This window comes from Nerophis lumbriciformis, linkage group LG17 (assembly GCF_033978685.3).
Source record: "Nerophis lumbriciformis linkage group LG17, RoL_Nlum_v2.1, whole genome shotgun sequence".
Taxonomy (NCBI): domain Eukaryota; kingdom Metazoa; phylum Chordata; class Actinopteri; order Syngnathiformes; family Syngnathidae; genus Nerophis; species Nerophis lumbriciformis.
In genome coordinates this window covers 24,888,054-24,900,839 of record NC_084564.2, presented here as the reverse complement: position 1 = coordinate 24,900,839, position 12,786 = coordinate 24,888,054, and the positions used below count along the sequence as shown (strand labels likewise).

General features: G+C 39.8%; 1 protein-coding gene across 1 annotated transcript; it reads right to left on the bottom strand.

Moving 5' to 3' along the window:
* Positions 1 to 265: 265 nt before the first annotated feature.
* On the bottom strand, positions 266 to 12,501 carry LOC133614749 (uncharacterized). The gene is made up of 2 exons (XM_061972946.1): positions 12,247 to 12,501; positions 266 to 2,565 (listed from the first exon to the last, which is right to left on the bottom strand). The coding sequence occupies exons 1-2, from the start codon at positions 12,413 to 12,415 to the stop codon at positions 1,331 to 1,333; spliced, it is 1,404 nt and encodes a 467-aa protein (XP_061828930.1). The 5' UTR covers positions 12,416 to 12,501; the 3' UTR covers positions 266 to 1,330.
* Between the last annotated feature and the right edge of the window lie 285 nt (positions 12,502 to 12,786).

Sequence of the window (12,786 nt, the reverse complement as noted above, 5' to 3'; positions counted from 1 at the left end):
ATATATATATATATATATATATATATATATATATATATATATATATGTATATATATACATATATATATATATATATATATATATATATATATATATATATATATATATGTATATATATACATAATATATATTATATTATTTATATATATTTATATATTTATATATTATATTATGTTATTTATATATATATATATATATATATATATATATATATATATATATTTATATATTATATTATATACACACACACATATATATATATTTACACATATACACACACATAACACTCATCTACTCATTGTTGAGTTAAGGGTTGAATTGTCCATCCTTGTTTTATTCTCTGTGACTATTTTTCTAACCATGCTGAACACCCTCTCTGATGATGCATTCTGCTTCGTCTCCTTGTTGTGTGCGCAGTTGTGCACTGCACTCTCTAAAAGCCCTGGCCTAGGTGTTATTGTCACATATGCATGTACAATAGATGGCAGTATTGTCCTGTTTAAGAGTGTCACAACATTGCCGTTTACGGCAGACGAACTGCTGTACGGTAGAGGAAAACGTGACTGCTGTTGTGTGTTGTTGCCGCGCTGGGAGGACGTTAATGAAACTGCCTAACAATAAACCCACATAAGAAACCAAGAACTCGCCCTCGATCATTCTACAGTTATAACATGATTGGGCAGGCACGCTGTTTATATTGTGGGAAAGCGGACGTGAAAACAGGCTGTCGACATGTCACTCAGGTCCGCCTGAATTTCGGGAGATTTTCAGGAGATAATTTGTCCCGGGAGGTTTTCGGGAGAGGCGCTGATTTTCGGGAGTCTCCCGGAAAATCCGTGAGGGTTGGCAAGTATGCTTTAAGAAACGGTGGAAGCATTTCTTTCAGGTACTCATCGCTACGGCTACTACAGACTAGTGCAAGCTGGGCCACTAAAATGTTTTTCTCAATTGTGTGTCTGAATCTGTTGTGACGAATAAATGTTTTTACATCAAGTAAACAGGTTTTATGGTGTTTCACATGTGTGTTTAAGTGTTTTACCAGATTTGGCTTTCCAGAGAATGTTTCACTGCAAACTGAAACAAACTTGCATTTTGTAGTTCATTTCACTCTGCGATGTTTTAGTATATTGATTGATTGTACGGTGTATTAAAAGTGTGTTATTTTCTTAAAAGCCCAGCATGGGTCAAGAGTTGGAAAATTAACATTAGCTATAACCCCTCTGTACAGCACATCAGTTGTATTCACTCTTTTGGAACTAAGTTGAACTGTATAGTCCCATTCTATTCTGAACAACTAAAACTTTTTTCCCCCTGTGTGTGTGTCCCACTGTTATACTATATGCCCCTTCTGAGAGGATGTTTTATCAACCAATGAACTTAAAGGTTTTGCTCCTGAGTGTGTTGACATGTGTCGAATCATAGTTGACTTTCGAGAGAATCTTTCGCCACACACTGAACAATTAAAAGGTTTTTCGCCTGTGTGTTTTCTTCTATGGGATACCATATTCGTCTTTAGAGAAAATCTTTGGCCGCACACAGAACAACTAAAAGGTTTTTCCCCTGTGTGTGTTCTCATGTGTGATACCATATGTATCTTTTGAGAGAATGTTTTACCACACAATGAACAATTAAAAGGTTTTTCCCCTGTGTGAGTTGCCATGTGTCTTATCATAGTTGACTTCCTAGAGAATCCTTCGCCACACACTGAACAAGTAAAAGGTTTTTCTCCCGTGTGTGTCGTCATGTGTCTTTTCATGTTTGACTTCTCAGAGAATCTTTTACCACAAAATGAACAACTGGAAGTTTTTTCTCCTGTGTGCGTTCTCATGTGTGTTGCCAAAGTTGAAGTTAGAGAGAATCTTTTACCACAAACTGAACAAATATAAGGTTTTTCTCCCGTGTGTGTTCTCATGTGTGTTACTAAAGTTGACTTTTCAGAGAATCTTTTACCGCAAACTGAACAACTAAAAGGTTTTTGTCCTGTGTGCGTTGACATGTGTCTTATCATAGTCGATGTCAGAGAGAATGTTTTACCACAAACTGAACAAATGGAAGGTTTTTCTCCTGTGTGTGTTCTCATGTGAATGTTCTCCAAAATCCCATGTTTCTTACGTGGTTTTTTTGCATAACATGTAGAGGGTTTGTTGTCCGTGTGAGTTCTCATAGCACCTTCATAGTGTGTGTAACAGCAGTCTTCAGAGGAGTATGACATTGTGTCGTCAATATCGGATAGTGGAGCTAGAAGGTTGTCATCTTGTGATCCTCCACAGTCGTCTTCATCATCTTCTGTCGTCGTGTGTAGTGGTGAGATGCTCGGCTCCACTCCTTTGTTCTCATCGCCTGGACTGTGATAAAGCTCTGAGGACTCAGGTGGTTTGTCTTCAGTCAACTTGGCAATATCATCCTCCTCTGGCCCCAGAAGATGCTCTCCCTCATGAGTGATCCAGAGTTCCTCCTCTTCCTCTTTAACATGTGGGGGCTGAGGAGCTTCCTGTTTCAAAGTGGAGCTTTCTTCCTGTGGCTGAAGGGGAAGTCCATTTGCACGACCAATTAGCTGCTGGATGTCTGCAAGACATAAGTAACATAAAAACACACTTGTTTAAAATTTTGGGGCTTTTGTGCTGCCATGTAATGTCTTGGCAAGTACAATCAAACCTGTGTTAGCGGTTTTACAAGGGATGGAACAGTACTCAATAAAATACTGGACACTTAATGTCCAATCGCCATTGTGCCCTCCCCCCGCCCCTTTACATTTGTATGTGGAGTAGGGCTAGGCGATATGGCCTTTTTTAATATCTCGATATTTTTAGGCCATGTCACGATACACGATATATATCGCGATATTTTGCCGTAGCCTTGAATGAACACTTGATGCATATAATCACAGCAGTATGATGATTCTATGTGTCTACATTAAAACATTCTTGTTCATACTGCATTAATATATGCTCATTTTAAACTTTCATGCAGAGAGGGAAATCACAACTAAGTCAATTTACCAAAACTGTATTTATTAAACAGTTATTAAGCAGTGGCACAAACATTCATGTCATTTCCAAAACAGAAAGTGCAAGATTGTCAGAGACATTTTAAAACAAGCTATTAGTGCACTTTTGTGCATGATGTCACTAAGATGACATATCAAAACAACACTAAATTAAAGTGCACTTTTTGTACAGAACACCACTACAATAGTTTAAAACATATAAAGTGCACTTTTGTGCATGATGTCACACAAGATATTTCAATAACTGTCAAATAAAAATGAGCTGCATAATAGGAAATCAAATAGTGTATGTCCTTCGCTATGTGGTAGGTTCCGGTGTACGTTATCCCCTTATGTCGTGGACTATTTTTTTCATACGGTGTTGATGTGGAAATAGTTGCCTCTGCATTTTGTTGGTGTGGCACCGAACGGCATACTTGCCAACCTTGAGACCTCCGATTTCGGGAGGTGGGGGGCGTGGTCGGGGTGGGGCGGGGGGCGTGGTTGGGGGTGTGGTTACTATATATATATATATATATAAGATATACTCGACTTTCAGTGAATTCTAGCTAGCTATATATATATATATATATATATATATATATATATATATATATATATATATATATATATATATATATATATATATATATATATAAATTAAAAAAGAAATACTTGAATTTCAGTGTTCATTTATTTACACATATACACACACATAACACTCATCTACTCATTGTTGAGTTAAGGGTTCAATTGTCCATCCTTGTTCTATTCTCTGTCACTATTTCAGAACACACACATTATACAAATATACATTATAAAATCAATAAGAAAACGGGAGCTCTAATTTGGGAGTCTAAATTAGGATCAGAAGTTCCTATATAAACATTGCGCACTCACGTCGCCTTTTTGTATTGATTACTGCAGCTGTGCACTGGATTAATTCACAAATACAAACTACAACTCACAAACACTTTAGAGTTAGGCTCCACCATCAGAATGTGTACTTAAACTTATAAAGATCACATGGATATTATTCAGTGAGTTGATTCACCAAAACTAACCTGTTATACAGGAGGAAAAAGCACACAGGACGTTTCAATTGTTCACAGACTGGTCGCGCTCATCAGAATGACAAGACACTTCCGGTCTGCAGGTGATAGCATTCAATTGGGAAGAAACGCCCTACTGCCCCCTACTGACCAATGTGAATACTGATAAATGTGGAATGACAGCTCCAAAAACGAATTCAAACCACAAAATAAAATAAATAAATCAACACAAAAATGTGACACATTATGGGTGGGTCACATATGCATGTACAGTAGATGGCAGTATTGTCCTGTTTAAAAGTGTCACAACATTGCTGTTTACGGCAGACCAACTGCTTTACGGTAGACGAATACTTGACTGCTGTTGTTGTGTGTTGTTACCGCTCTGGGAGGACGTTAATGAAACTGCCTAACAATAAACCCACATAAGAAACCAAGAACTCACCCTCGATCATTAGCTGTTTATATTGTGGGAAAGCGGACGTGTGAACAGGCTGTCAACACGTCACTCAGGTCCGCATGGAGCTGGAGGGGGCGTGGCCTCCAGCTCCGCCTGAATTTCGGGAGAAAATTTGCCCTGGGAGGTTTTCGGGAGAGGCGCTGAATTTCGGGAGTCTCCCGGAATATCCGGGAGGGTTGGCAAGTATGCCGAACGGAGATGTTGACATGCGGAGTAAGCACTCTTCATTCTCTAGCAGGTGACTTTTCAAATGATGCTACATATTAGCAGTAATGCTACTTTTTGTAGCAACACTTTTGCCCCACACTTGACAAATTACGGTTGTCTGTTCGACATCTTCCCGCTTGAAGCCAAACAACCGCCAGATGATGAACCCCCTGCTGTTTTTCTTGGGAATTAACTATTCCTTCATTTGTTACCAGTTTCGCACCTTCTTTCTCTCGTATTACCACTCGCACCACAGCTAACGTTACCCATGCCGCTACCTCTCTGCTCCGCGAGGGCGTATACATATGTGACGTATGTAAGAAGGTGCGCTTGTTTTATGTCTCTGTGAGAAGGAGAGACTAGAAAGAGTGAGAAGAGCATGTAGTGTAATGCCTACAGCTAAAAGCAACTGTGTGAGAACATATACTCGAATATCACGATATAGTCATTTTCTATAACGCACAGAGACTAACCCACGATATATCGAGTATATTCCATATATCGCCCAGCCTTATGCAGACAGCCAAATCACAAGATAAAAGAATTCCTCATTCGTGTTTGCATATTGTGGACTACATGTACCAAATTAATGGCAATCTGAAACGTTTCAAACAGTAGCATACAGACATACCTTGGTAAAATGTCTCCTCTTTAGCTTTGGGCGTACATTAGGCTGCTAAGCATGCTCTACTTATTTACACCAGCATAACCGTTGCCAGCGTTGGTTGTAGTTTGTTTTAGTCTTTGTTTTCTGATAGTACTGATAATAACCATATAATTGCCATTTGTTGTGATATTGTACACAGGCATGACGTACTTCTTCCTGAATATAGCCTCATTCCTGTGTAAAATGTGTTGGTTAGAGACGTGTTATTATGCTCCAAGCACCTCAAGGTGCTGGAAGTTTGAAGTTCCTTGGAGTAGCCCAGTCGATAGAGCTGGTTTCGGCTGCATATCTGGCAACCTCAGTCGGGTAGAGGGGCAGGGGACTACAGAATTTTGATCGTGATTGCAGTACTATTTCTGGCCAGATTATTACACATGGCTCCTTTAAAATGTAAATTATTGCATGACAAGGCGGTTTATTTATTATTTTACCCCAAACGTATACTGGCCACGTCATACTCTGTCACTGATTAGAATATCACAAAGAAAATGTTTTCCTTTACTTCCGGGGGCTCTATGCGGACGTCATTAGTACTTGCAGCGCCAGCCAGAAGATCTTGGGCTCGAACCCTGGTCGTGATTGAAATTTAAAGTTTTTTATACAACTTAAAAGGGAACATTATCACCAGACCTATGTAAGCGTCAATATATACCTTGATGTTGCAGAAAAAAGACCATATTTTTTTTAACCGATTTCCGAACTCTAAATAGGTGAATTTTGGCGAATTAAACGCCTTTCTATTATTCGCTCTCGGAGCGATGACGTCACAACGTGACGTCACATCGGGAAGCAATCCGCCATCTTCTCAAACACCGAGTCAAATCAGCTCTGTTATTTTCCGTTTTTTCGACTGTTTTCCGTACCTTGGAGACATCATGCCTCGTCGGTGTGTTGTCGGAGGGTGTAACAACACGAACAGGGACGGATTCAAGTTGCACCAGTGGCCCAAAGATGCGAAAGTGGCAAGAAATTGGACGTTTGTTCCGCACACTTTACCGACGAAAGCTATGCTACGACAGAGATGGCAAGAATGTGTGGATATCCTGCGACACTCAAAGCAGATGCATTTCCAACGATAAAGTCAAAGAAATCTGCCGCCAGACCCCCATTGAATCTGCCGGAGTGTGTGAGCAATTCAGGGACAAAGGACCTTGGTAGCACGGCAAGCAATGGCGGCAGTTTGTTCCCGCAGACGAGCGAGCTAAACCCCCTGGATGTCTTGGCTCACACCGTCCCTTATGCCACCGAAGATGATCAAGAGAAGAATATCGACCCTAGCTTCCCTGGCCTGCTGACATCAACTCCAAAACTGGACAGATCAGCTTTCAGGAAAAGAGAGCGGATGAGGGTATGTCTACAGAATATATTAATTGATGAAAATTGGGCTGTCTGCACTCTCAAAGTGCATGTTGTTGCCAAATGTATTTCATATGCTGTAAACCTAGTTCATAGTTGTTAGTTTCCTTTAATGCCAAACAAACACATACCAATCGTTGGTTAGAAGGCGATCGCCGAATTCGTCCTCGCTTTCTCCCGTGTCGCTGGCTGTCGAGTCGTTTTCGTCGGTTTCGCTTGCATACGGGTTCAAACCGATATGGCTCAATAGCTTCAGTTTCTTCTTCAATTTCGTTTTCGCTACCTGCCTCCACACTACAACCATCTATTTCAATACATGCGTAATCTGTTGAATCGCTTAAGCCGCTGAAATCCGAGTCTGAATCCGAGCTAATGTCGCTATAGCTTGCTGTTCTATGCGCCATGTTTGTTTGTGTTGGCATCACTATGTGACGTCACAGGAAAATGGACGTGTGTATATAACGATGGTTAAAATCAAGCACTTTGAAGCTTTTTTTAGGGATATTGCGTGATGGGTAAAATTTTGAAAAAAACTTCGAAAAATAAAATAAGCCACTGGGAACTGATTTTTAATGGTTTTAACCCTTCTGAAATTGTGACAATGTTCCCCTTTAAGCTTTAATGATGTTAAAATTGTTCAATATGCTCAACTTTAGGATAATAATAAAAAAGTACACTGTTACAAAATCATGCTGATTATTAAAGATGTTAGCTGAGTGATAGATATAGCTCAATTAGTGAAGTGAATTACATTAATATAGCGCTTTTTCTCAAGTGACTCAAAGCGCTTTACATAGTAAAACCCAATATCTAAGTTACATTTAAACCAGTGTGGGTGGCACTGGGAGCAGGTGGGTAAAGTGTCTTGCCCAAGGACACAACGGCAGTGACTAGGAGGGCGGAAGCGGGGATCGAACCTGCAACCCTCAAGTTGCTGACACGGCTGCTCTACCAACCGAGCTATACCGCCCCACATTAAATTAAAGCTTTTGTTATTCTGGAAATTCATTGTATAGCTCAAGGTAATATAATGTATATGGTGCTGGGATACCTGTGATTTCAGCCTTTCAAAGTTCCTCTTGGACTGCCAATAATTGATCCCGGTATTTGTCAAATTCTAGTTACGGTCCTGATTGGACTAGAGGAGAACGCGAGAGTTTTAAGGAAACAAAATGATGAGAATCATCACATTATATCTTTAATGATGTGTCAGATTCAAGAAGTACAAGAGTCTGTCTGCATGAACAATATGATTAGGACTACCCTTTTCCCCACCTTTTACGTGGCAACATCTCAGTGTTCCTGTTCTGCAAACTTGTACAATGTTTGTTTGTCTAATCATGAAAGGGTTTGTACTGAAAATGAAATGTTGTACTATACTATACATCCAATACGGACGAAGTCTGGCGCTCAAGTCATAGAGAAGTTTCTTGATTTTCATTTGCACTTTAATTTGATTGACAGTTTAGTTAAAAACATATATATCATTATTCTGTTTACTTATTTTAGCACAACATGATCTGACGTACATTTATTTTTCTACGTATTTTTTCCTAATCAGCCTGACCTAAACATAAGGTTTATATGTTGAATAAATAATAATCTTTTGACAAGAACAAGAAAGTTTGATCATATACGCCCATGACCACTCCCGAACTGTGAACCATCACTGTAGACACTTTTCACCTTTGATCACTAAAGACAATTTAACTGCTGCTGTGACCAAATGTCACCTCCATATTTATACTGTTGACTGTCAATCAGAATGTACAATAATGTTATGTTACTTACTGTGCCGTGTATATACATTTTTATTTTTTAGCTAAGTACCGTGTGACTTGTTGAAGGGTGAACTCGCAAAGTAAGATTTTCTTTGTACGGCAAACTGTCTGTTTAACTGTGCATATGACAATAAACAATCTTGAATCTATACTGGCTCACCTGCACTGGCTCCCTGTGCACTTAAGATGCGACGTTAAGGTTTTACTACTTACGTATAAAATACTTAACGGTTTAGCTCCATTCTATCTTGCTGATTGTATTGTACCATATGTCCCGGCAAGAAATCGGTCCCCACATCCGCAGTCCCCTCCAAGTTTTCTCATTGTATTGAGTTTTTTCTTGCCCTGATGTGGGATCTGAGCCGAGGATGTCGTTGTGGCTTGTGCAGCCCTTTGAGACACTTGTGATTTAGGGCTATATAAATAAACTTTGATTGATTGATTGAATCTTTGCGATTAACACATGCTTACGTTTCAGTTGACAAAGTTGTAATTTGTAAATGGGTTATACTTGTATAGCGCTTTTCTACCTTTTTTTTTTTAGGAACTCAAAGCGCTTTGACACTATTTCCACATTCACCCATTCACACACACACATTCACACACTCACACACTGATGGCGGGAGCTGCCATGCACGGCGCTAACCAGGCCCATCAGGAGCAAGGGTGAAGTGTCTTGCTCAAGGATTGGCAAGGATGGGAGAAGGTGGGGATTGAACCAGTAACCCTCAGATTGCTGGCACGGCCACTCTCCCAACTTTGCCACGCCGTCCCCCTAATTATATCTAACCTTGTAAGAAGGTTAGATATAATTATTGAATATTAATAAAATCAAGAGTAATTCAGTGTTAATATTTTGGTGGACTCAGGGCCCTTTGTGCTGGAAACGTTGGACCCTGAAGTTGAAAAAAAAGTTAAGAACCCCTGATCTAGACCACAAGGAAGTATGTTGAATGCAGAATAAACTAATCATACACTATATTGCCAAAAGTATTTGGCCACCCATCCAAATGATGAGAATCAGGTGTCCTAATCCAGTGGTCCCCAACCGGTACCGATCCGTGGATCGATTGGTATCGGGCCGCACAAGTAAAAAAAAAAAAAAAAAATTTTTATATATATATACATATATATATTTAAAAAAATAAATAAAAATTAAAAATTAAATCAACATAAAAAACACAAGATACACTTACAATTAGTGCACCAACCCAAAAAACCTCTCCCTCCAATTTACACTCATTCACACAAAAGGGTTGTTTCTTTCTGTTATTAATATTCTGGTTCCGACATTATATATCAATATATATCAATACAGTCTGCAGGGATACAGTCCGTAAGCACACATGATTGTATTTTTTTATGACAAAAAAATAAAAATAAAATAAATACCATACCCACCCCCCCGGTCCGTGGGACAAATTTTCAAGCGTTGACCGGTCCGCAGTAATAATACAGTATTGAGAATGACCAATTCACCCGCTCAAAAAGACTTTATTGTATAATTAATGTGAATGCTGTCCACCAGTTATGTTTTTTTTTTATAATGGTGATCAATTTAAAGACTCCAATATAATCCACAGAGCCAAACCTACGATGCCCGCTCAAATATTGACTTGTCATATAATTGATGTGATCTCTCCTTGTCAATTACGTATAACAGTCATATTTTCATTTAGCAAAAAATCAATAAAAATATCCCAAACTAATCCATAAATTAAAAACCCAAAGCACACATGCCTAAATAAAGACATGTTGTATAATACATGTGATTGCTCCTCTCCAGTCTTGTATGATAGCCGTTAACTTTTTATGAAGGAGTTCTATATTAAGACTCCAAAATAATCCACAAACTCAAAACCCGCAACCTGCTAAAAAATATATATATAATTACATGTACCGTACAAAAAGTTTGGGGACCACTGTCCTAATCACTTGGCCCGGTGTATAAAATCAAGCACTTAGGCATGGAGACTGTTTCTACAAACATTTGTGAAAGAATGAGTCACTCTCAGTGATTTCCAGTGTGGAACTGTCATAGGATGCCACCTGTGCAACAAATCCAGTCATGAAATTTCCTCGCTCCTAAATATTCCAAAGTCAACTTTATTATAAGAAAACTGAAAAGTTTGGGAACAACAGCAAGTCAGCCACCAAGTGGTAGGCCACGTAAACTGAGAGGGGTCAGCGGATGCAGAAGCAAATAGTGCAATGACTTCCTGCACAGTCAGTTGCTACAGAGCTCCAAACTTCATGTGACCTTCCAATTAGCCCACGTACAGTACGCAGAGAGCTTCATGGAATGGATTTCTATGGCCGAGCAGCTGAATCTAAGCCATACATCACCAAGTCCAATGCTAAGCGTGGGATGCAGTGGTGTAAAGCACGTTCTCTAGACCAGTGTTTTTCAATCCTTTTTGAGCCAAGGCACATTTTCTGCGTTGAAAAAATGCGGAGGCACACCACCAGCAGACATCATTAAAAAAACGAAACTCAGTTGACAGTAAAAAGTCATTGTCGCAATTGTTGGATATGACTTTAAAGCATAACCAAGCATGCATCAATATAGCTCTTGTCTCAAAGTAGGTGTACTGTCACCACCTGTCACACCACACCCTGACTTATTTGGACTTTTTTGCTGTTTTCTTGTGTGTAGTGTTTTAGTTCTTGTCTTGCGCTCCTATTTCGGTGGCTTATTTTCTTTTTTTGGTATTTTCCTGGAGCAGTTTCATGTCTTCCTTTGAGCGATATTTCCCGCATCTACTTTGTTTTAGCAATCAAGAATATTTCAGTTGTTTTTATCCTTCTTTGTGTGGACATTGTTGATTGTCATGTCATGTTCGGTTGTACATTGTGGACGCCGTCTTTGCTCCGCAGTAAGTCTTTGCTGTCGTCCAGCATTCTGTTTTTGTTTACTTTTGTAGCCAGGTCAGTTTTAGTTTCGTTCTGCATAGCCTTCCCTAAGCTCCTATGCCTTTTCTTAGGGGCACTCACCTTTTGTTTATTTTTGGTTTAATCATTAGACACCTTTTTACCTGCACGCTGCCTCCCGCTGTTTCCGACATCTACAAAGCAATTAGCTACCTGATGTCACCTACTGATATGGAGGAGTATTACACGGTTATTCTGCCGAGCTCTAGACAGCACCGACAATCAACAACAACGCATAATTTGCAGACTATAATTACTAGTTTGCAAAAATATTTTTTACCCTAAATAGGTGAAATTAGGTAATCTCCCACGGCACACCAGACTGTATCTCACAGCACACTAGTGGTTGAAAAACACTGCTCTTGACTGATGAGTCACGCTTTTCCATCTGGCAATCTGATGGACGAGTCTGGGTTTGGAGGTTGCCAGGAGAACGCTACATTTCGGACTGCATTGTGCCGAGTGTGAAATTTGGTGGAGGAGGAATTATGGTGTGGGGTTGTTTTTCCAGGAGTTGGGCTTTGCCCCTTAGTTCCAGTGAAAGGAACTTTGAATGATCCAGGATACCACAACCTTTTGGACAACTCCATGGGATGGCACTTCAAGTTCATATGTGAGTAAAGGCAGGTGGCCAAATACTTTCGGCAATATAGTGTATGTCCTCTTTAAATGGGAAAGTCGCCCCTACTAAGATGGCTGCTATGTAGACACGTCGCTTAGCATGGCTGCCGCTATTTCCTGCCTCTTTCCCAGCTGCAGTAGGGCGGAAGGCGGGGTAGGCCTTGCTCGTGCAAATGTAAACATACCTTCAACTTGTACCACAATTTGAGTCTTGCAAACAGCTTCTCGTAGTCGTTCGTTCTCCTCTCGTGTTTGACAAAGTTCCTCCTCGTACGACGCTATCGTTCGTTCAAACAGAGCGAATATTTCATCCGCCGCCGCCATTAGTCTTTCCTTTACCAACTCCTTGAACATTTTGAATGATGCCGACTCAGTTACGGTACAGATTATATTGTCCTGCGTCCTTGTTGTCGTCGCAGTCTTTTGTGTGCGTGTCCACCTCTTTCATCGCCGATTGATTTTCTTCTTTATTTTAAGGCGGGTCACGACCAATGCTAGTAGGTGCGTACCGCCACCTACTGTACAGGAGTATATACCCCTCGGGATGAGTACTTAGGTTGCAGACTATATTGATATACATATCACCGTATGTATTTACAATATACAAAATTGGGAAAATATACATATTTATTCATTATTAATATCTAAATATATCCAATTAGAGTGATTGCTGTTTTACGGTGTTTCATGACTTTAGTAGCGGTATTGAAGACTGCTGAGATTAT